At 39.1% G+C, this 24,396-nt stretch overlaps 2 protein-coding genes across 5 annotated transcripts in view; both read left to right on the top strand.

Moving 5' to 3' along the window:
* The window catches only part of TBC1D12 (TBC1 domain family member 12), a gene marked incomplete at its 5' end in the record, with an annotated part of 43,945 nt that extends 40,566 nt beyond the window's left edge, over positions 1-3,379 (top strand). The window contains 3 exons of the mRNA XM_080348156.1: positions 13-122; positions 1,816-2,074; positions 2,313-3,379. Coding sequence (XP_080204282.1) covers positions 13-122; positions 1,816-2,074; positions 2,313-2,381 — 438 coding nt within the window. The 3' untranslated portion in view covers positions 2,382-3,379. The remainder of the gene's footprint in view (positions 1-12; positions 123-1,815; positions 2,075-2,312) is intronic.
* Positions 3,380-4,290: 911 nt separating this feature from the next.
* Positions 4,291-23,326, top strand: NOC3L (NOC3 like DNA replication regulator). 4 transcript variants are annotated; one of them, XR_013922335.1, is made up of 23 exons: positions 4,291-4,309; positions 5,507-5,714; positions 6,130-6,256; positions 8,479-8,636; positions 8,742-8,798; positions 9,827-9,957; positions 10,606-10,767; positions 11,510-11,603; positions 11,813-11,988; positions 12,207-12,335; positions 12,788-12,919; positions 13,285-13,365; positions 13,952-14,052; positions 14,521-14,593; positions 14,671-14,734; positions 14,822-14,893; positions 15,882-16,063; positions 16,292-16,420; positions 17,059-17,156; positions 18,924-19,008; positions 20,705-20,926; positions 21,382-21,476; positions 23,018-23,326. XR_013922335.1 is itself a non-coding variant. In XM_080347481.1 (21 exons), exons 1-21 carry the CDS (start codon positions 4,301-4,303, stop codon positions 20,834-20,836), a joined length of 2,400 nt encoding a protein of 799 aa, XP_080203607.1. In that variant the 5' UTR covers positions 4,291-4,300; the 3' UTR covers positions 20,837-21,575. The 4 variants fall into 4 exon arrangements, 1 of the variants encoding a protein (XP_080203607.1); XR_013922336.1 differs by having other exon boundaries at positions 20,705-21,476; XM_080347481.1 differs by lacking the exon at positions 23,018-23,326 and having other exon boundaries at positions 20,705-21,575.
* Positions 23,327-24,396: the final 1,070 nt, after the last annotated feature.

Raw genomic sequence — 24,396 nt, 5'->3', positions numbered from 1 at the left:
CTGTCTCTACAGATGCTGAAATACTTTGCAGCCTTTGAAGTATTCTTTGAAGAAAATCTTCCCAAATTGTTTCTTCATTTCAAATCATACAGTCTTACTCCAGACATATATTTGATAGACTGGTGAGTTCAGAGAACATAGCAAATCTAATCTTATAACTATTGGAACACTTTCCAGTTTGTTATAGGTTTTTCAGCAATAGAAATACAGCACAGAAAAAGCATTCAATAGGTGCTTATGTACCTTAGCTTCCTAGGTCTTGTGAAGTTGTGGTGAACTGCTTTCTGCAACAGCAGTTCCACTGGTAGGATTCAAATTTTATGAACTGGGATTAGGAACGACATCTATTCAGATAGAAAAGGAGGCACACAAGAGTCCTGTGTGTCTTGTGTCTCATTTTCTTGTTGCTACAGATAAGACAGCTGTGTGTAACATAAGTAGGGGAGAGAAGGCTGCTACACTGATTGTGACTTGATGAAATGAACATCATCAACTGCTGCAAAGCAGGAGGAGGATAAATAACATTTAGGACCTGGTTTGGGAAGGGATAAGGTTGGAAATAGAGTGAACATTTTGAAGTAATGAATGTTCTAAAGCAGAGAGTATCAAACTATGTTATGTGCCTATAGCAAAAGGCAGCATCCTTGAAGTACAGAATGTCATTCATAAGCATTTGTGTGTGGAGAAAAAGTACTTCATTGTAGTATTATTAGAGAGGTCAGAAGTTTCTAACAGAGTAAATTGAATTGAGTAGAATTAAATAATATAAAAACCATCATGTCATCTGAGTACTGAAGTATGAAGAACTTTGGCTATAAGATGCAGCTTATCAGTCTCAGCAGGAGCAGGTTATACAACAGCAGCATTGAGTCAGGAGTGTGCTGCAGTCCTGAGAGTTCAGGCAGATCGAGAGAGGTATATATGGCGTGGAAATAGTGCCACTATACGAAGTACTAGAATATTCTGCTTCCAATTACCCATGAGAAATGAACACCATTATTCCTGCACATGTTCCACAGATGGCCTTGAAGTAGAAAGAGTTCCTCTTGTAAAAGGAGAGTGGAAGAGGTGGTGGTAGTCTGCAGTAAGGAGCGTTCTGAGGTTCCTGAATCACTTCCCAGCAGGAATGCTGGGGAAACAGAGAACGCCATGCTTTGTATCAAATGAACCACTACAAATTTATGGGAGGGGTTCTCCAATATGGTACATGCAGCAGGCTGAACTCTCTGCCCATGTATAATGAGTATAATTTTTAAAAATAAACTTTGCACTAAGAAGTGCAAGTGGGCTCTCCCCAGTGAGAATAGAGCACCAACTGTATTTAGATGTTGGCAATTTTTAACGTGGATAGAAATTCAAAATGTATCATGGAAATGTAGTTATTGAGTTCTCATTAGTACATCAGTGGGATGTAGCCTCCTATTGAGATGATTTAGATTTAGTTTAGGAAACAAATGATTACAGAGCTGCTAAACTCTGGCTTAAAGAATGGGAAGGGTTAAGTTCTTATTTATTTATTTTACCCTGTTTAAGTGTAAAGGTGTTTGTAATTTCTCTAGTCAGAGCTTTCTAAAGGAGATGGCTTTCAAATTCAAGGTTCCCTGTAGCATGAAAAGACGTGGGTTTCAGAGTAGGGTTCTGACCAAGAACTGGAGACTTGTGGATCTTTGAAATAATGGTAAAAATAAGAACGTATGAAATAATTTGTCATCTGCTAACTCTCAGCTCATGTAACTGAGACTTAAAGGAGGTTGTGTTTTGCTCTTTCTGAGATAGGTTAAAGTTATAATTGTGCCTTTTTTTTCTCAATTGTAGGATTTTTACACTCTACAGCAAGTCATTACCACTTGATCTGGCCTGTCGTGTCTGGGACGTTTTCTGTAGAGATGGAGAAGAATTTTTGTTTAGGACAGGGTTAGGAATCCTTCGGTTATATGAAGATATTCTCCTACAGATGGACTTTATTCATATAGCACAGTTTCTAACAAAACTTCCAGAAGACATTACATCAGAAAAGCTTTTTAGTTGTATTGCAGCTATTCAGATGCAGAATAGTAACAAAAAATGGGCACAGGTGAGTTTCTTGGAGGAAGTGTGTGTATATATATATAAAAACAGACACGTTGGCCCATGAATTTATGGGGCACTTCTCTTAATGGCTGTGCTGTATGTCTGACTTCTGAGCAATGGGCACTTCCTATCTGGTGTCTTACTCTAGAAATCAGTTTCCATGATAATATTGTGGTGGTTAATATTGATCTATTTTATAAGACTGGCTTTTAAAATATTCATTAAATAACTTACTTTTCCAGGTGTTTGCCTCACTGATGAAGGACAACAAAGAAGGGGACAAGAACCATAGCCCAGCACTGAAAAGCTAATTGTCGGAATGTTGAGGTCAATTGAAAATGTGGAAAACCACTTGATGATAAGAGTTTTCACATCACTTCTATGTGGAAAAGCATTATAGAAAATGTGAAAATGAGATGGAAAACCGGCACAGTTCTCAGTGGAGTAATGAACTGATGAAATCTTCACCCTTTTGCCAGTATTAGCTTTTGTCGTGGGAAGATTTGTTTTCAGATAGAATACTAAAACCTATGAAACTGAGAAGTGGGGGAGTTCATATTTAATACTTTAAAAGAATCAGCTCAATGCAATAAACATTTGTAATAACTTCTGTTGGTACTTCAAAAAAATTTTGAGGCATAACGTTTTTTACGAATACCACAAAGGCACTTTTTTGGGGGGATGAGGGAAATGTTAAATCTTAAGGCCCCAAAACTGCTATCCAAACCAAATGCTTTGGCACAAATATTACCTCCAAAATTAATCATTTGAAAGTATTGGGGACCAAATAAGGTTGTTTAATATGTTTATGTTCCAAGATGGTTAAAATTTGGGAATGGGTGTTGTCTTATTTACTTGTGTTTATTTTGTTTTAAGTTGCAGCTTCATTCTTCAGTCTGGGCAAATGTAATTAACTCAGGAACTGTGGAATTATTGTGCCCAAACCTGTTAGAGCAAAAATCATCTGAATTTTAAACAGTGGTAAGATCAGGGCTAATATTTTCAGCGTGTACAGTTTTCAAAGCAAGTGGTGTTAAGCATTAGTTTTGGTATATTGGTTGTGAGGCTTGTTAGAAATGCAGTAGGTATTCTGTGAAAGGGTTTTGCCACCAGAAGTTTTATTTTGCGGAGCCGTTTCCAACTAGGAGATACTTTTATGTAATGGTGAACACTAGGAACTGGCAGAGTTATCTGCAGACTTTGCGTTGTCAAAGGAGCAGCCACTTTTAACACTTTGGCATAATGCAGACACAGAATCACTCTTGATACTGTCTTTTATTAGTGTGCAATACTGAAATCCAAAAAGCATTTGGTTTAGTGAAACTTAATTCTTTAACATCTTTTAACTGTGAGACATGAGGTCATATTGTATGTGTCATGGCAGATATTTGCAAACATTTCCTATTCTCAAAGATGCTGTACAACAACTTCTGATTGTAGGGGATGGAAATTTAAAATGGATAGCACTGCAGGTGAGGAACACTTGCACTTTCTTGGTCCATTTTTGCTAATATTTAATGTAAATAAATTCCTTACATGTGGGTTTTTGTAACTGGTCCCTCTGTGGAAATCAAGTCAAAATTTATCATTATGTATTTTTAAGTGCAGGAGGCTTCCAGTTGTCTGGTGTTTAAAAGCAGAGTCTACATAACTGGGGTAAAGATTTAGTGTGGTGTAACTTACATTGCTATCTGGTTTAAAAACTACATATATACTACTCATAACATTACAAATTGAAATTTAAATGTCAAATTTTTCTTAACTTATGTATTCACTACTTTAATTGGATCCAATTTGTCTTATATTTTTGTGTTATCTTGTACAGTTTTCTTACTTTTCAACTATAAATCTGTATATAACTGTAAATAGAAGGATCAAGCTGTCCTTTAAAACCACTAGTACCAATTCCTGTGTAAATAAAACTTATAGCAGCTGTGCAGTGTGGTTCTCCTCCGTTCCTCAGTAACCTGCAGCTACCTGTGGCAGGAGAATGCTGTAGGGACAGTGTTGTACTGGTTGAACTGAGCGCCAGCCCCGGCCTCAGCTCGTTTCTTTTTGGATGCGGGGCATAGGGCGGGGCACTAAAACCAGATGTGCAGGGAGGAGCTTCGCCCCCCCAACCCCTGGCGGCCGCCGCTCTCCGCCGCCAGGGGGCGCTGTGGCCGCGCAGGGCTCCGCCCCCGCCCGGCGCTTCCGCCGCCCCGGCACAGCACGCGCACGGACCGCCGCCATGAAGTCGGTAGGACGGGGCGGGCGGGACAGGGGAGCGGTGCCCGGGGCTCCCGCTGGCCCTTGCGGTGCCGCGGGGCGCGCCTGGCTGGGGCCTGCTGCTCGGGGCGGCCCTCGGGGCTGCAGGAAGCGATAGACCGCGGAGCGCCGGGGAGCGGGTGGTGGCGAGGCGGCCAGCCTTTCCGCGGCGGGTCCGGGCAGAGCAGCCCTTCGGCCCTCGCCCTCGAGCGTGGCTTTGCCAAACTGGGGCGCGGAGGAGCGAGCCGCCGCTGTGCGGTGCTTAGAGGCGCGGGGCGGGGGCCGGCAGAGCCCCTCCAGCGCGGGGGGATGGCGGCAGCGAAACCTAAAAAACAAACAACAAACCCGTAAGCATGAACTGGCAAAAAATTTGCAGGTTCGAGGAGCCCCATGGTAGGTACTCCGGCCCCTTGTTCCCTTACCAGAGGGACATCCCTACCACCATCAGGCCCACTTTCCCTCTGTAGCCTCTGCCTTCCCAAGCCCCCCGGTACAGACGCTGTGCTGCGTCCATCTCCATCTTGGACGCTTCTGAGAGCCTTTTGCAGGTTTGGCACAGGGTGCCTGTGTTGATGTGTTCCTTTGGGCTTTCCCTGAGCCCTCTTTGGCACAGCCACTGGGACCCTCTGAGCGCTGGCACCTGTGACAGGTACACAGCTGTGCCTCATGCTGTCCCGAGCCCTGCAGCCGGCAGCCTTGTTACTGCCACGCAGCTGCCAGGCACTGAGAGTTTAGGGCAGGAGAGAGACAAAGCTCAGCACGGGCAGGGGTTTTGCAGGAAGATGCTTGAGGCTGTGGCCATGGACCAGACTCTCTGAACCTTATCATGTGCTGGGGAATAAGGGCATAGTAAAGAGAGGAGACAGAGAACTTGGGAGCATGCAGGGCAAAGAAGTGGGCCCTAATAACATATTTACCATACTTTGAGTGTTTGTGTGTCATGTGTCATGAACATAGGGTTTCATAAAAAAATTGTCAAAGAATATTTTTGTAAAACATTCTTCACAGGTCTCTCTTGAAAACTTAACATGGTTGGGTACACTGGGAACTAACTTATGACACCATTTGGAGGAAACATGTTCTTCAGCCCTCATAGAAATATGAATGTAGTGAGATCTGAAACAGTGAAATAGATTTCACAGAGACTATGGACGTGTCAGTTACTTGTAGTTTTCTGTTTGTTTCCTAGAGAAAAAACACAAAACGAGTTCCAAGCTTTCGCAAGTTACTCAGAACTAGTCAGATAAAACTTGACAACAAATTAAAGAATAAGCAGTTCAAGCAGAAGAGTGCTGCTAAGAAGTATCGAAAAGAACAAAAGAAGCTAAGGGAGGCTGTCAGAGATGCTATCGCTAGCAAACCTTTTCCATTGGAAGTATACAAGAAAAAGCAAATTGGTAAGTGTTTGCTCAGAGTTATTTTTGTAAGTGAAAAGGTATGAGGATTACTAAATATCCTGCTGCTTCATGTTTCAAAATTATGTTTCAAGAAAACAACTTTTCATTTTCTGTGTACAAATAATTGCTTTTCTTGTTTAAAGGAAAGAAAGGGAGGGTTATGAAAAATATAAAATGTAGCCATTCTGTCAGCAAGATGTGATGTAAGATGGCAGAATGTATTTGCTCTAATCGTTATTGTATGTCACAATAAAGGGGCAGTTTTCTGGGATGACACAAAGTGCTTGAAGGCTGATGAGTTCAGGATTGAAGTAACGAGTAAAATGGTCTTGCAAGTGTAGGCAGGGTTAGGTTTTCAAGTTTGAATTTATGTACAGGATCTTAATCTGTACATATATATCATCTTCTAAATCAGCTGAAAAACGGGAAGAAGAGGAGGAAGAAGATGCTCTTCCACTGGACATGATGGATGAAGATGACTTAAAATTAATGGAAGATTTGGCTCAAAAAGCATCCTTTTTAACCAGAGATCTTTCTTCTAAGTGAGTATTGTTGTGACATCTACTTTTTTATACTCAGTTATGTGTGGTTAATATGTAATTAATATGTAATGTAATACATAAAAGCAGGAGGTCACTTTCAGTCTGGTGTTTCTTTGCAGTTCCAGTTTAGTGTTTCCTTAGTCTGTCAGTACATTCAGTATTAATGTATTGATGTATATCGGTACATTCACCTGCTCTGCCTGATCTTCAGGGTACTGTTTCTGCACAGTATTCCTTCCTGTGAAGTCCCTGGCTGTAAGAAATGCGTTAATCTGTATACAGTCCTTTTTCCATATAGAGTATTCAGGACATTCCCTGGACTTTGAGCCACTACACTTTCATATTGCATTGCAAATTGCTGTAAAAAAAAGAAAAAATGGAGGTTTTGGAAGCCATGTCTGTAAACACATGCAACACCAAAACATTCATACAGAAAATTTGTTACCAGTTTTCTGGAGCAAAGTGTTATGGTAGAGTTCACAATGAAATACATAGAAGGATAGTTGCTCTTTTACCTATTTTACTCTTACTAGATTTTAGCTTCTTTTATAGTGTCCCCTTAAACTGGAGAATTGTCTTTTTCATCTGCTCTATTCTGATCAGCCATAATCGTTCTTAGGAACTTGTCAAATACTACCTTACTTATCAATTACATGTTTATATTAGCACAGAATAAATATTTATGTTCTTATATACTTATGTGCAGGTTAGGAACATATCCTACAGAAGAGTAGCACACCACACTGCATTGAAGAGTGAGCTGTGACACAGGCTTTCCAAGTGAGCAGAGTAGAAAAGTGATAGGAGTAGTGGTAAAAGTTAACATGGAGTAGGGATAAATAAAAATGTGCACTGATGCACTCATTTTCACATGCTGGTTAAGCATCACCTGAGTATTGAAGGCAGGGTAGGGGAGAGTGAGGCTGTGGGGCACCTTATGGAAGACCCTGGACTGTGTGTCCAGTGAGAAGGTCCTAGTCCTGCTTGCTTGCTCATGGAGTCCTTCATGGCAGAGCTGCTCAGGGTTACGTTTTTAGTGAGCCTCAGCCATGCCAGGACACCTGCTCATGCAGTGAGGGAGCACAGTGGGGAGGGGTGTAGGTAAAACGGTGCTCTGGTCTAGATGAGAGACAAGCTGTGCTGAGATCTTAATAGTTTATATTTTGCAGATTTTAATTTCATTTACATTTTTCAAAAATTTTTAATATTTTGGCGGTGAAATCATGTTTCTGAAGGATGTTTGCTTTTACAAGCTTCATCTGATTTGTTCACTGTTGCCTTACTTTGAAGGATCTCTGAGTCCCCTTAGTGCTGCATGAATGGGAACAGTGCCACCTCAAAACCCATCAGCCAGTACTAGGGTCTCCAGATGTTTGGTATGACCCAGAGTTTCCTGTGTTTTCACAGCAGCTGTATTTTCTTCAGGCTCAACAGAGCAATCCTAGATATGTAGGATCCTGTGCTTGTTGAGTAGGATTTAAGTACATAGGAAAGGTTTGATCTGCACAGGGACAGCAGGGCTGAGGCTGGTGCACTGTCCTTACAATACATGCGTAGGGTGACTGTGTTGTGTGTGCAGCGAATCTGGGTATACTCTGGGATATAAAAGTACATCTCATACAGGTGATTTCCCTTTCTGAATCCTGGCAATCTCTGAGCCCAGGGCTTTCAGTGTCCTTCAGATGTCCACAGTTGAAACTCTGCCCCTTACAAGAACAACAGCAGTGTTCTTATATGACAGACCACGTGGCTTCAACAATGTGATTCTTTATCCCTGGCTTTTATTTTTTTAATAAGATGAACAGATAACATATTTCATAGTGTGCCTGTACTATAAGCAATTATACCATTTAGTTAATTTCTTCTGTAAATTGAAAATCAATGCAAGTTTTTTGCATGCGTGTTTATGCTCATATGCCAACATTTCAAAATCCATGAAGTTGGCTGACCTGTTAAGATTAACTAAATTTCATTTTGTCTTTGCTCATGGGAAGCACTGTATTGTCCTGAATTCAAACATCCTGTACAGAGCTACATTAACATTGTTTGATTGAGTGGTGATTGATGCTGTCAGTGGTAAACACACTAAAACATTCCACTTAATAAGACCAGTCATCATTTATTTTTCTGAGTGGAGAGACTTAATCCAGGTAGTATACTGTCATACATGGTTCATGTCTAATTAGAAGGCTAATTCATTTAGCTTGCCTTGCACTTTTCAGTGAACCTGTTCATGTCAAAAAACGAAAACACGAAAGTGTGATTGACAAATATGAGAAGGTGCCAAGACGTATGCAGTCTGAGCCAGAAAAAGAACTCATCCATCTCCTGCCCATCAAAGACAAGGGTGGCATTATTCCCCAAACTATGGAAAAGCCGGGTAAGACACAGATTCTGAACTGGTATAGTAGCCAAGATGGATAGAATTTATTTTTTTTTAATTCCACTGTGTTTGTGACATGCTTGACACACTCTATTTTTGCAGTTTCCAATGTTGGACAGGATGAAGAAGAGGATACAGAAGAAATGGAGGAAGCAGAGGGTAATAAAACGTCATGTTTGCCTTTTCTTTTTTTTGGTGGATTTCTATTTCCAAATCACTGACATATCTGAAGGATACTTTACTGTTCCCTAAGGAAGATTGTAATTTAAGTATATTTTCTTTAGGGTGTTTTTTAATATGCTCATTACCCTGTTGCCCCCAAAGCATAACAGTGATTCAGAGCTTGCTTTCTTGCCTGTTAGGATCTCAGGACCTGAGGAACAGCTGTTTTCAAAATCTATTTATTTAAAATTATTTTGATTTTAACCTGAAGCTGATCTTTGCGCTTGTGTTGTCTTTGCTAGTGAGAAAGGAAATCGTGGTCTTACTTAAAGAATACATGCTGTGGTTCTAGTTTGATTACTCTGAGATCGTTTTGAAATGCAGTTCAGGATACAGATTTGTATAGGCTTTTAAGTGACTGTCTTTGACTTTGAAATTTTTTACCTAAAACTGCAGGATACCAGGAAATTCAGATTTTGATTTGCAGTTTGCTATGCAGTTAAGAGTCATATTCAAATAACAGTTGCAGTTGTAACTCTGCCACTTCTGGGTCATTATTGTCTAAATAAAATCTGAAGCGAGGAAGGACATACTTGTAGGAAAGTAATACTCAGAAAACACAAATAATACAACTGTGCTTTTAAAAGAAAAAGTGAATGGTGAATAATTCGCTGCAAATTGCAGAGCACTGCAGTTTCTTGGTCCAATTGGGATTGTATGTTGAGTTTCTATGTTCCCACTGTACTTAGGCAACATGATTTGCAGATTCAAAAACATTTGGTCCCTTTTTTTTTTGCAAGTGTAAGATTTTGGAGCAGAGCAAAAATGAATGTCTGGGTTAAGCTAAGCTCTAGCAAGGTCCTTCTTAAAGCTTCTTTTAATGTGTAAGGGCATGTGTTACTCTTGTGTGGTGTTGCCACAGTGCCCATTGGAAATGCAGTGTCTAGAGCTGTAGTTTGGAATACAGTATTTGTTAAGCAACTTCTCTCGTGATGCTCCTTTCTAACTCTCACACCTTGTTCCAGACTTCAGTGCAGAGCCCCTGCCTGTGCTCACTCCTGAGGAGATGGCTGCTCAACGGAGACAAAAGCTGCAGGAGAGGAAGATGCACATAGCGGCCTTGGCGTCGGCCATTCTCTCTGAGCCAGACAACAACGTAGGTAACATTTACTTCACATGGATGTATGTGCACCAGTGTTGTGCAGTAAGGCAGGAAAGGCCTGAAGTGACCAAACAATAGCAAAAGCAGAAAAGTACCTGAATTGAACAAGGTAAAAGGTCAGTGTCGTATCACTTTTTGGGGCTGGCAAACAGTGAAACTACTGACATGGGTTGGTACAAAGGATTGGAATCAGGTGAAGATCCGGGTAGCTGTGTTTGCTCTGTTCAGGAGTGATTTGTCCCTCTGAATACTTGTGGATTTATGAATGTCTGTGAAATTTCGTGTCCAGGCTACCTTGTTCCTTAAGCATGACCCTTATTTAAGCTCTGATTTCAGGATTGTAGCTGATAGTTCTCAGTGTTTCAGGATATGCTAGTAGTTTTCTTTAATTCTTTGCAACTTTGTAATAGGAGGGTAGTTTGAACATTCCCAAGATAAAAATTTTCTTGGGATATTTAGCATTTCTTGGCTCTTTATGCAGTGCTAAGCAGAGACTGAATAACCGCTGAATTAGTTGCTTTCTCTTTCTAATATTTAAAAATGAGACATGTTTCTTGTGGCAAACTTTTGCTAAAATGTACCTTGTGCTGGTAAATTAGTTTAGGGGTGATCTTCAGCTGACTTTGTCTGCCTCCTAATCAGATTAAAAAGTTAAAGGAGCTGCGTGCCATGCTGATGGAACAGGATCCTAATGTGGCTGTGATTGTTCGGAAGCTGGTCATGGTTTCTTTGATGGAGATATTCAAAGATATTGCACCTTCTTACAAAATCCGGCCTCTGACTGAAGTAGAAAAAGCTACCAAGGTGAATTAACAAATTTCTTTATAGAGTATTGTGAGTAGTTCAGATTTTTTTTTAAGTTATGCCAAATACTAATACTGATTTGTTTGGTATGAATTTATAGTTTTGAGCAAAAGGTGACAAACACATGAGTACTTGTGGAAGTTCTGATACTGTGACACTTTCAGGGGCAGAGGTCTTTGTTTTGAACCTTTAATTCTTATGTGCTTTCTTCAATAAGCAGGTGCCATTCCGGTGGTAATGGAGGGGAAAAATAGCATATGAAAGTAATATACCAAACCTGGGTGACTTTCATCATAAACCTTGCAATAAGACGATGTTTTTTGTCACACTGAAGACAACTAGAAAGCTAGTTATTGTCACCTAACTGGCACAGATTTTTGAAATGCATTCGATAATTTACGGAACAAATGCAAAGTAACTTGTTTTCTGAAGCTTGTTTTTAACCAATTCTTTAGATGGTTTCTTTAATATAGGTAATACAGTTTAGAGTCATGGCTTTAAAATAACATCTAGCTACAAGTTACATTTCAGTCCCTATAAATGAAATGGCCCTTTGAGCACAAGGACATGTATAGAAATATGTAGAAATATTTTACTTTTCGTACATTCCTACGAATGTCTGTCTAGAAGAAGAACCGTAGATATCTGATATTTGTTTTAAAACTTTTTTTTTCCCCACCACTGGCTAGTTTCGGGATTTAGCTCTCCAAATGAAATTTCATTTGTATTATTGTTATTACAGGTTAAAAAAGAAACTCAGAAACTGAGAGAATTTGAAGAAGGCCTTGTGAGCCAGTATAAATTTTACTTGGAAAATCTGGAACAAACAATTAAAGGTACAGTTAACACTTCCCATTTTTTGTAGTAAATGCAAAATTGTTTACGGCATCACAATTTACTTCCTCAGATTGAATGGTACTTGCCGTCTTTGAAATAGTACCTGCATGAAGTATGTGGCAGAATGCCTGCAATAACTAAAAATGTAAATATTTGGAAGCTCCCCTACATTCTGATCTGTAATCACCAAAAATAATATTTTGTGCAGATTGGAAACAAAGAAAGTTGAAGAAAAGCAATGTCATCTCATTAAAAGCATATAAAGGTCTAGCGGAGATTGCAGTGAAGTGCCTGTGTGAGCTGCTTGTGGCCCTACCCCACTTCAACTTCCACAACAACATTATTGTTCTCATTGTTCCCCTCATGAATGATGCATCAAAAATGGTAAGTGATTTTCTGATTAGAGGAAAGAGTTCTTGTTTTGCATGAAAAATAATCTATTTCTGAGCTTTATTCCACAATATCCACATCTTGTGGCCGTATCTTTTTGCTGTTGTGCAGGCTGTGTCTACTTTCTAATTAGTAGATACCACAAATATTATCAGTTAGCTGTTGTCATGGAGCTGGCTTTACAGAAGAATTTGTTTGAATTCACTTTTCAGATTTCTCAACTGTGTGTTGAAGCAGTTAAGAAGCTCTTCAAACAAGACAAGTTGGGCTATGCTTCACTTGGTGTAGTTAAGGTCATTTCTGGCCTTATAAGAGGTAGAAATTACGATGTCAGACCAGAGGTAAGAGACTTTCTGTTCTACTACACAATTTTCTTCTGTCAATGGTTTTAAAAAAAAATCTGAAGGTTAATGTTAGTGCAGCTGCGGGTTACAGAGAAGCAGAATTTCCTCACTCTGTCAGAACTTGGGCAACTTAGGAGTGGGCTGAGCCAGATGGTTAGAAAGAGGGATATGGGGCGAGGGAAGGAGACTGGGAGGAGGAGATCAGACTCCAACAGAGACATGGGTTAAGTCAGGCAGGGAGACTTGAAGTGAGAGGGGCAAATGAGGGCAGGGGTAGAAAGGGACAGTGCTGGGGGGAGGAGCTGGGAGAAGAGGTGGGAGACACAGCTATGAAGGAACAGAATGATTGTCCAGCAAAGCCTGCTAGTTGGAATGGAATTCAGAATTTCTTAGCTTCCATTCCTCTGTTGTGGATCACGATTCATTGTATTTATTTTATTTTACTATAGGTGTTAAAAGTATTTCTTCACTTAAGAATTAAGGAAGTAGAATTACAAAAAGATTCTGAAGACATTGCACCAAAGAAAAAGTTCATGACTTACAAAGAGAAAAGAAAAAATCTTTCAAGAATGCAAAGAAAGGTATGAGGGGGGCTTTCTCATGCTCTACGTCAGTGAATTTATGTAGCAATTTGTTCTATTAGTAGCAATGATTGCACTTCTGTTGCCATTGTTAACTCTTGAGCGTTGCTGATTAGTATTTGTGTTGTACTTGAACATTTATGGGATTCTACAGGGTATTTAATTATCTTCCTGTTATTTTCCTATTTTTTTTCTCTTTCTGGTTTTGATGATGCCTTTGATTGGTTGTTTTTAATAGGAAGGAATATATCCAAGTTGGTTACCTTGTAGCATCACAGGGTGACTTAAGCAGCTCACCAAGCATGGAAAATTTGTTCTGTGTCGTTGTTTTATCTGTTGTCTTAAAATCAGCTGTATATTTTCAGTGGAAGAAAGCAGAAGAGAAACTGGAACGAGAGCTCTTGGAAGCAGAAGCATCAGAAAGCAAAGAAAAAAAACTGAAGCTGGTGAGTAGTTTAGAGATTATTTTCCTGTTTTTGCAAAGTAGCAGCTCTGAACACTTTTGTAACGAGGTTCTCCCTTCCATCCCAACCTCTCAGCGTTCCACACCTCTAGGTAATGTTGGCAACCTACAAATATTTTGCCTGTGCCAGAGGTCTAGGTTTTAGGAAACCAAGCCCTCTCAGTTTACCCAGGAAAGCCAGCATGGGCATTCCTGTTTCCTTCTGTTCTCTGCACAAAAAAAGTGTTTGAATCCATTGGCGTAAGTCCTGCAGGTGCCCAGTTCCGCATGATGCTGTGTAATGGCTCTTACCAGCCTCTCAGAGTGGCCTTTAGGCAGAAGAGGAGTGTGATTAGTGTGGACTGGGGTAAGAGAAGCTGTTTATCTGGGAGATGGTGAGGGGACAGAGTAAGGGGCAGGAGAACAGGACTTGAACTTTTCAGCATAAGAAGAGCAGAGGTGACGGTGCCACAACTAGTTGGGAAGGCCCGAGTGCAGACTTGGAGAGGAACATTTTCAACTGAGTTTAATTGAAGTAGAAATGTCTGTTTTCCATGATTAAGTATTTTATTTTGTTTTCTTTCCTTCAGCACACAGAGACCTTGAATATTGTATTTGTAACATACTTTAGAATCTTGAAGAAAGCTCAGAAGTCTCCGCTTTTGCCGGCTGTGCTAGAAGGTCTTGCGAAGTAAGAAATGAGTCCACCTGCTTTTGTTTGTATTAGAAAAGACATAAAGCCCTAAAGGGATTTTTGACTCTGAAAGGGATATATAAGCAGTGAGAGAAGACTGTTCCTTAAAAGCTTGTTGAAATTCTTCTATTTCTCTGCTGAAGTTTTCACCTACTTCTAAAAACATTTCAATGTGATGTGAAATTTCCCATGATAGAATTGATGTGATGCAAACCCAGCAGGGTGTGACATGAGTCCATTATTTTGTTTGATTGCTTCCTGAAGAACACAGACCATGTCTCTAGTACTATAGGGAAGCCGTGATAGCAGCTGGGGGCTGAATCATCCATCTGTGCAAAGATAACAGATGTTCAGCATTTTATTTAGCTCTGCTTTTAAGGTGTTGATTTTGGCATTTCAAAATACTTTGAACTGAGTTTCCAGATAATGTCTGTAGCTTAAACATTAAAATCTCTTTGATTCAAGGTTTGCTCATCTCATAAATGTGGAATTTTTTGATGACCTGTTGATTGTCCTTCATTCTCTCATAGCTTCTGGGGTAAGTTGAAGTTACTTTTATTACAGTTTTCTTAAAATTGCATTCTTTTGGGTACTTAGTAGGTTTTGTATTTTCAGGGTTTAAGCTATCGTGAGAGTCTTCATTGCATTCTCAGCGCTTTTCATATACTCTCTGGCCAAGGTAAGAGATCTTTAGAAACATACTTTTGTTTAATATTGTCTGATAAATTAATGGAGTAAATATATTTATTTGGGATTATGTTAATAGGTGATGTTCTTAACATTGATCCAATGAAATTCTACACACATCTTTACAAGACACTGTTCAGCCTACATGCAGGTAACTCCAGATTCTTATTTTCCGTATTTACCTAGATAATGTTCTGCTTATTCAATATCATAGCCTTAATATAATGTTAATAAACCTCAGTTGGTTTAAGATATCTGAGTTCTGAAAAGAGTACTGTTTGTTTTAATCTACTTTTTTCTCAATTTACACGCTGCACTACTGTAGTACAAATACTAGAATTATTGCAGTACATGGTAACAGGTACTAATCAGGTCACTTCATTAGGGAATGCTGAGTATGTGACCTTGGATAAGCATTTATCTTGTCCTTAGTTGAAGTTTTTTGTCTTCCTTAAAATAGTTTCTTTCAGTAGCAATTCAAAAATTGTCTGTTTTTCCCCCAATTCTTCCTCTTCTAAGGAAAAATGTCTATTTTTTCTAATATAATTTTTAAAACAATTTCAGTTTAAAGCCTATTTTCTAGAATCTTCTGGTTTATATTTCTGATTGTTGTAATTCTGATGTTCTAATTTTCTAATATAAATTTTCTAATAATTCTGAGAAGTTGAATAGTTTATGAAAATAAATATAAAGTTTGAAATTAATGTAATTTTAATGAACTTCATTAATTTGTACTCACTAAGGAGAAAAGCTTGAGAAAAAAAACATTCTACAGGTCTGCAGTTTTGAATGGCTAAAAGATTAAATCTTTGCACCACTGAACAATTTATAAAAGATGATGTAATGAATGCACTTAGGGTTAAAATACTAACTGCTTCTAATGTTTAGACATTTTTGATGGAACAAATATTTTCTTAGATAGGAGCACAGAAACAATGATACATTTTTTTCTGTTCAAAGCTGGACTATTTTTACCAAAAAAGGATGGATGCTTGTGTCTGTGTCACATTGATGCTGTGTCTGAACCCCTTAGCTTTCATGCTGTTTCTCGGGTTCCAGCGTACAGTCAGTACCAGAGTATTTAGCTGTATGTTCCTCTAAATGGTTATTTACTCTTCGTATGAAATTCTGCTTCTGAGGTCGTACCAATGATGACATGGGGATTGTGCTCCAGTGCCTGGATGTCATGTTTGCCAAACGGAGAAAGCAAGTTTCCCAGCAACGAGCTCTTGCTTTTCTAAAGCGACTTTCCACGCTTACTCTTCATGTCCTTCCAAACTCCAGTGTTGGGATCTTGGCAACTAACAGGGTATTAATGCAAGTAAGTTTTACTTGTTGGAATGTTTAGCTTACTAGTTAAAGGTTTTTGAATTTTTTGACAAATTAACTTTATGCAAAATACATTGAAGCATCTTAAGCAAGAGTGATGAAAACAGACTATCCTTAAATGCTGCTGAGACTGAATAACATGGAATGAATCCTGAACTTAACCATGTTGTAATTGGGTGTGTAATACAAGCAACTCAGTCTTTTTTTGTGTGTGTTGTAGATATTCCCAAAGATGGACCTCTTACTAGACAACGAATCTCAAGGCAGTGGAGTTTATCTCCCAGAACTAGAGGAACCAGAGCACTGCAATGCTCAGAACACAGCTCTGTGGGAGCTGCATTTACTGCAGGTCAGTGAGCAGCTGAGTGATTAGAGAAGTAAAAGTCAGCAGTAAATAGCTGCTAGGTGTTTATGTACTTCAGAAGAATAGAGAACAGAGGTCTTCAGGCTTATTAATCAAATTTGGCCGACATGATAGACCTATTCCATACAAAGAGGAAGAGCAGCACAGTGATGAAGGGAAGGAATGAATTCAAAAGGGGACATTACATATCCCTTATGATAATGCCACACTGGATCTTACTGCAGGTTGCCTAATAAGACCCTCTGGAGGCTTTTTCCATCTGTTAAGTTCTTGTGCAGTCCAGCCCTTATTTGGGGAGCAGCTGACACCCTGATCTGTCATTCCAGCCAGGGTTTAGAGTCTGGGGCTTGGGAAGGGCTTCCTCTGCCCCTTCTTCTGCCTTCTGGGAGCAGAAGGTAGATTAACTGTGTGGAGTTATGCTCACAGCATGACATACTAGTGAGTAAACGTATGACTGGGTGTTCTCATTAACGTAACTCCAGAAACTGACTGATTTTGGGGTGCTCAGTTTCTCTATCAAAAACCAAAGCAGAACCTTCCATCTTATTGAAATAGAAATAAGTGCAAGAATCCATAGATTAATATATTATCCTTCAGCCAAATGCCTTCTTTCTTCCTTTTAGAGACACTATCATCCAATAGTGCAGAAATTTGCAGCTCACCTTATTGTTGGAGCTCCAACTGAAGGCTCAGGGGCTCTTTCACTTGATTTGAGCCAAAGGTGAGTTATCAAGGAGTTATGTTTTTAAAAATACTGCCCTGAAAAGTAGCAGTTACTCATACTTTAAAGGAATCCTTAAAAATAATTATCCATAAAATTAAAAGATTTCTGTTCTTCAAACTCACTTTCTTTGTTCTTCTGCCAGTACAGAATGTTGGCTGCCTTTTTTTTTTTCCTTTTGAGGCTTGTTGCCAGGATATGACAAGGGTAAAAATCTCACAGTGCAGTGTGCTTTCTTCTCTTGAGAGCAAAATATCTGTGTTTCCTCAGTAGCAGCCCTGATCTTAATATGGATCAGGATCACTGGACTGTGACTGTGTAAACTGGAAACCAAGTTGCAACATAAGGTCTGTAGCATGTTAAAATGTTAGGATGACCATCCTGGTTCACACTATAGATTTAATTCAGCATCCTGTCTTTGTCAGCAGCTGGTAGTAGGTGCTTCAGCAAAAGTAAAACCAGGGCAAGCTCCAAGCCATGTGCTGGCCTCCAGCTGGTTTCAGCCAGGTGGATTTCCTGAACCTGATACCGTTTTCTGTTTTGTACCTCTTCATAGAATTATTTTCAAAACTGTTCATTTTGACTTGAACCAAAGTATGCATTTTGCAAATACAGCATTTTTTGGTAAAGATTCCACGAGTCCACAGCTCATTAAGATGTACCTTCTTTTGTTTTGAACCTGGTGTCAACATGGATCATTTAACAGTCCCTGGTTCTTGCTCTGGGAGGTGAAATGAACACTGTGCTCTAATACATTCTTTCTGTGGCTCACATGACTTGGGGGAGCCTGTATCATTTTGTCCCTCTGTCTGCCATCTGTTGTCGCTGAAGGGATCTGGTCCAAACAGGAGCTGTTCTCTGCTTCGCATGATCTTTGTTGCATGTTCCTGAACTTTAACCATTTAATGTATTTCGAGATAATTGGAGACACAGATGCAGTATTTGAGATGTAGGTGGTCCGTGGATTTATACACTGATGTAACTATTCTTCTATTCTGTTCTCTGTTTCTTTCCAACTCAGTTAAGGTCACAATCCCATGAAAGTATTTGTCATAACAACAGTATTTTTTTTCCATAAGTGATAGTGCTGTCAGTTCAGAGCCTGTTGTTTTTATGTGATGCTGAGATTGCTTTTCTCTCTGTTTGTTTTGCCTTTTTTTCCCCCCACTAAATTTGATTTGCCATTTTACTGACCATCTCATACAGCAGTTCTTCACAGGCAAGAACTTGGTACCCTCCAGCTCATCTTTGAGTGTGTTGAAAAGCACAGCTCCTGGCTCAGACCATGTGGAAATCCGTAGTTTCTTCTTGCAAAAACTAACTTCCATCCCGTTTCCTGCCCTTTAACCAGTTCTTCTCCCATGTAATGGTCTTCCCTGTTCTCCCATGGCTGCTTAGTTTTTCTAACACCATTTGCTAAGGAATTGTTGGAAATTCAAGCAGATTGTATCAGCCAGGTAAACTTTATCTGCATTTTTTTTACTTTTACCATGTACAGGGCAAACAGACAGTGACTGCTTAAGAGCGTTGGCAAGCCAACAGAACAGTTTTCTTGTCTCCTATTTCTTCTTCTGTCCCCTGAGTATTTGGACACATTTTACTTGCTTTTACTTGTATTGTTCCCCAGCTGTTGGCTTCCGGTCTTTTCCACGTGATACTCATTACTCTGAGGAGTTCTCTTATAGCATGGTGGTGGGTGTGAATGGCATGTGTGTGGGAAAAGCTATAGCTAATGCCATTTTTCTTTCAATGTGGTTTCTGCTATAGGCCTGCTACAGAACTTTTTGAAGCATACAGTATGAGAGAAATGAATTTTAATCCTCCTGTTGCATCAGTAACACCCAGAAGAAAGGTACTGTCCATCTCTCTGTGTCCTTTTTAACCACATGACATACCAACATAACCTGTATCTGCTGGCTCACCTATGCAGTTGCCCAAGCATTAGCAGACTTAGTTGGGCTTTTTGGTATCTGTCCTTTCTGTGTCAAATATTTTTTTTAACTGGCATAAGATAGCACTGACTATAAAGAAGGAAAAAAGGCTATATGAATAGTTCCACCTCCCATAGACAATTAATGTAGCCAGATGAATGTGGTAGTTATTATTTTACTCATCTTTTGCACTTTGCAGTGGTTCAGTGCAGAGTTCGTGGCCCTTTTCTGTAATGATGAACTACTGTCTGTTCAAAAAGCAGTAACAAAAAGCCAGCTCTCTTTCCCCAGTGTGGGTAGTTGGCAGGACAACTTGATTTCCAGAGCCTTTGATTCAGTATGTAGAAGGACACTGGTCCCTGTTGGTGTCAATTTATAAAGTATAAATTTGAAGGGAAAAAAGAGCTAATGTATAAAGAGAAGGAATGGGTAAAAACTTTTTAGATCCTCAGCAGTGGATGTGTTCCAGATGCTAACCTCCATTAAATGTCCAGCGAGTGGTGTGTCCTTTAAAAGGTGATAATTAATTTTTATTCTTCCTAATGAAAACATTATAACTTATTAAGCTTGTTAGTGCCTCCAATTTGTAACTCGGTAATGTTGAGCAGCTTCTGAAAATGTAGCTACTTATTCTGTCCTTTTACAATGACTTCTTGATGTGTCTGTCCTACCAGGGTAAGCAGCTCTGACAGAACAAAGCTGGGAAGAGCAGATAAGAGAGAGATTGTGTAGTGCTTGAATAAAGAAGTGCATAAGCTCGTTAAGGTAGCAAAAACAAAGGAAGAGGAAGGGAACAGAGAGAACTGTCCATATCTGGTTGTGATGGATGTAACTGGGAAAATTACCTTGGAGTCTTGCCTTCTCCCTGGTTGTCTGGCTCACTTTAACAAATTTTGGCAGTATCTAAGTTTTAGCCTGTCTGTCGTGCATGTTTTTCTCTGTGTGCCGTGCTGCCGTTGTCTGTCAGGACTCTCTCCTCTTGACAGAAGCTCTGAATTGTTTTCTTTCCTTGCGTACCACTAAAGAGAGGATCTCGTTTGTCCTGGAGTGCAGAAAGTACTGCACTATGTGAGTGTTAAGATTTTAACAGGGAGGTATAGACTGAGTGCATGAGCTTTCTCATCTGAGCACTAGAAAGGAGGGGAGGCCTCCAGAGCTGGCTGCAGCCACAAGGGATCTCATGAGGCAGGGTCAGGACATGGACATGTCTTTCCGACTGACAGCCTCCACTGCTGGCATTATTGCTCTTGCTAGCCTTTCAATCTGATAGTTTATTTATGTTGATAAGGTGTGTTGAACAGGAAACAGTGCGTAAGCTTCTTCAGAGCTGGAAGCTGGGGCTGTGTGTAGCAGGTATTTTTCTAATGCCCAGTTTACAACAAAACAAAAAAATCCTCACCAAAAACATGAACTTACAAAGCACTGCCCTGCACATTGCTTTGCTACTGGCCAAGTGAAGCTTCCTGGCACGCCAGATATATGTGAGCTGCCAGATCCATAGATCTGGTCTAGACACCTAAGGGCATGGGAGAGAAACAGGGCTGCTAATTGAAGCCTTGCATGGAAAACACATACTGGCCTTGTTTAGTAATGCATCTAATATTTTGTAATTTTCAGGATACTTTCTCACCAACGGATTCATTTATAGATGAAGAACTAAACAAACAGCTTCAACAACACATTAGTGAGACTGTTGTTCACAAACCCTTGGATTTTGCTAAACACTTGAAGGAATCATCCTTGTCGTAAATTTATCTATCAACCATGTTCAGTTGGTTTCTTGTAATTATGGAAAATGATTGGCTGAAGGAAATCTCCACTTACATTAAAGGAATTCAAGTAGGTTTTGGTTTGACTACAGACACACAAAAAAAAATGTAACAGCAGTTTTTCACACCAAATTACAAAGCCACCGAGCCCATGTTCTCTGGGCCTGGGAACCACAATGAACAGTCACAGCAGCAATCTAAAAAGCAGCAAAACCAGGTCATTTAAAAATTGTTTGCAACCATGCATTAAAGTATTTTTGTTTATATATTTTGAATTTTTTAATAACAGAATATAGGCATGTGTTTCTGAGAAACCACAGGGTTGTGTTGATAAATTAATAAATATTTTGGAAATGTAAATATAGTAGTGACTTTGTTTGAGATACCTAGAGATTTGGAGTATGTATTGCATTTTTTTTTCTGTTTCTTTTTCTGATGTCTCCTAACCATTTATCTAATCTTGAAATGATTTTACACTTGGTGGGTTTTTTTCTCTCCAATGACTCTTGGTATTGACAAATTGAGATTACCGAATTCCAGTTCTGAACGATCATGACTGAGTGCTCTACGACAATGTCTTTAATAAGCTATTGCTGTCAAGAATACTGGACAAATTCAAGGTAAGAATTTGAATTATTTTTTATTAGTTATTGCCTGGTTGTTTTAGAATCCATTTTCAGCTGCATGTTGGCTTTGTGAACAGTAGATAAAACATATGAAATAACATGCAAGTGAGTATTGGCTCTATGTGAATTCCGTTCTACAAGGGAGTGTGGTAGGCTCTCCCTAGCTGGCAGCTAATACATTCTGTAGTGTTTAGTCCGTGAAGTGGTAATGATACATGTTGGAAGGTTTGCAAAGCTTTTGTTCAAGTTGCTTAACCTTCTTACAATAATCAGAAATTCTTTTTTTAAATCTTGATTTCTATTTAATGGATTAGAAAATACCTATTTTACTACGTAGATTACAAAACTTCCTACATAATACTGCTGGTAATACATGTGTTTCTGTTTAGGTTGCCAATCCCACAGCTTTTGAGTAGTTCTTTTTAATAGTTAAGTGGTTGCAAATATGGATGTGGTTTAAGTTCTGAAAATTACAGGGGGACATTTGCTGGTACTTTGTTAGGTCAGGAAGGCAAAAGCAAACAGTCAGCATCTTAAACCATTTATTTTTTTTACAACATATACAAATACAAGTTTATTCTTCAAGTCAGCAGAGAGAAAATAGTCCAGGTGGAAAAGTCACTTTTAAAATTGTTCATTTTACACAATTTTGAAACAAAATAAAGACTGGCACATGTTAATGTTGCATTGTCAGAATACTTTGACATGCAGAGGCAGACAACTGTACAACTAAGTCATTCTGAAATATCCTATACATGTATTGGAGCTAAATCTATTTACTGCTATTGATTTTTGTGTTTAATTTGCTAACTCTGCCAAAGGTCTATCACTATTGAAGTTACAAAATATTTGTCACAGACAGGAAAAAAAAAAACACCACCATTGTTACATTTAGTGGGCTACCCTAAAAGTAAACTGAGTTTTATAGTGGAATAGTAACAGCCAGTGATTAAAACCCAAAAGTAAGCAGAGGCATTGAGAGAGCTAGAGCAGAACAGACAGTTTGGTTTCAGAAGCTGCAGACTCAACCTTCACTGAACTATGAAGCTACCAGCAATTTCTTCTTTTTTTAAAACACTAACTATGAATGTAAGAGAATGTGTTCATGAAATATGTAGATACTTCCATGTTGAAGTCTTCAATTCGTGAAAGCATGTGATTTCTAGAAGCAGATGGGTTTCTAAAGATGGCTATTTGGACACTTCATCTAGTAGTATTTGTAGCAATTAAAAAAAAAAACGTGACTACGTTTTAAAAATTAAAATTGACATAGTATCTTTTATTCTTCTAACTGCTAATTTTGAGGTTAGTAAGATAGAAACAGGAAACCCTTCAGGCGGTAGGAGGGACCTCCTGGTGTGCCCCGGTTCCTGCAGCAGGGCCAGGATCTGCAGCTGCCCAGCTGTTGTCCCGTACAGTCACATCACTAAAAAAAGTAGCACATGCTATGCAAGGAAAATACAAGACATTGGTAGATAAGTAACAGTGGTTTTAAAATAGTGTAGAATAAAATACTTCTGTGTTTTTGCCAATAGGCAACAGAACGTGAGATTTCCGCCTGTAAACTGTTCAGCATCAGGCCTGCTACCACTCAGAGACTGCGTGTTTCTGGAAGGTGTTGTTTATTTACATTCCTTTCTTTCAAACTTTATCCTGAAAGTCACTTCCTGTAAATAGTTTGTAATGTAAAAATGAATGTATTTTCCTAATTGATGTCGATGCCCAGCCAAAAAGCACAGAAAGGGACAAAGTTGTTTTGTCAGGCTTGTCATAGGAATGTGCAGACAGGTATTCCTGCAGAAATAAAATCTGGCTAAGCAGAATAAACTTTCCTATTAGAATAATAACTCAGCACATTAAATTTGTTTAACTGGGCTTTCACAAAAGTTAACAAAAAAACCTCTGTTTAATGCTTCAAGTGGTTTTGTATTTTCATTATTAGGATACTTGAAACAAACACAAAGGGAAGGCTATTGTATTCCAGTGTACCTAATTTCAGCAACAAAACTTTACGCTGATGTTTACCTCAAATTGCAATTAAGTGTTATATTAATGAAAATACTGGACAAGTGTAATTAGCCCTACACAATTCCAGATGTCTACATGCCTATAAGGTTGGAGGTTTTATATAGAAAGCCAAATATTTTGCTGTTCTCTTTCACTGTGATAAACAGCAGCAAAAGCAGCTTTAGACTGTGACTGATGAGGAAGATAGATAGTTATATGAATAAACTATTCTCATAGTTAGAAAATTATTGTATTAGCAGAAATGGTACAAAACTACTGTTTTTAAATTGTCATTAGATGTCAGGCTACTGTTAAACCTGTGTTACACAATGTGACATGGCTGCTGTTGTCCCTTGATTTCCCAAGGGTTTTTCTTTTTAAATCTACGTGACAGAAAACCATTAGTGGATGACGACATGGTTATATGAACTTTCCATCCTGAATCTAACGAATTAGCAAACGTGTCTTCCAAACTACTGTGATACTACAGGTGATGTTAAGACTTTTATTTTTAGTGCTGCTGAATATAACAAAACAAAAAAGCCAAACAGGTAAGGTCAAACTCTATAGGAAGTAAGTATTGTTTTTAAAACATCATGGAAACACCAAAAGAAAAAAATTCTTAAGGGTGTGAAACTGTTACTGTGTTAAAGTAACAGAGAGTGAAACTAACATTAAAAAAAAAAAAAAATGCATTAGTAGAATTGTGCAATAGGTGGATGTAAGTATTTCCCAGTAATTCAGAAGTATTGCAAACTATGCATATAAAACTACAAGTTGCCACATCTAACGTTTTACTCACTATCAGTCTTGCATTATGCACGTGCCTTGGGTGGGGATGGGAGGGAGCACAGCACATTCTTACAGGGCCAGCTGTGTAGTTAGAGCTGGTGATGTGTGAGTGAAG

The sequence above is a fragment of the Nesoenas mayeri genome (assembly GCF_963082525.1).
Source record: "Nesoenas mayeri genome assembly, chromosome: 7".
Taxonomy (NCBI): domain Eukaryota; kingdom Metazoa; phylum Chordata; class Aves; order Columbiformes; family Columbidae; genus Nesoenas; species Nesoenas mayeri.
This window is presented reverse-complemented; position numbering and strand designations above follow the sequence as displayed.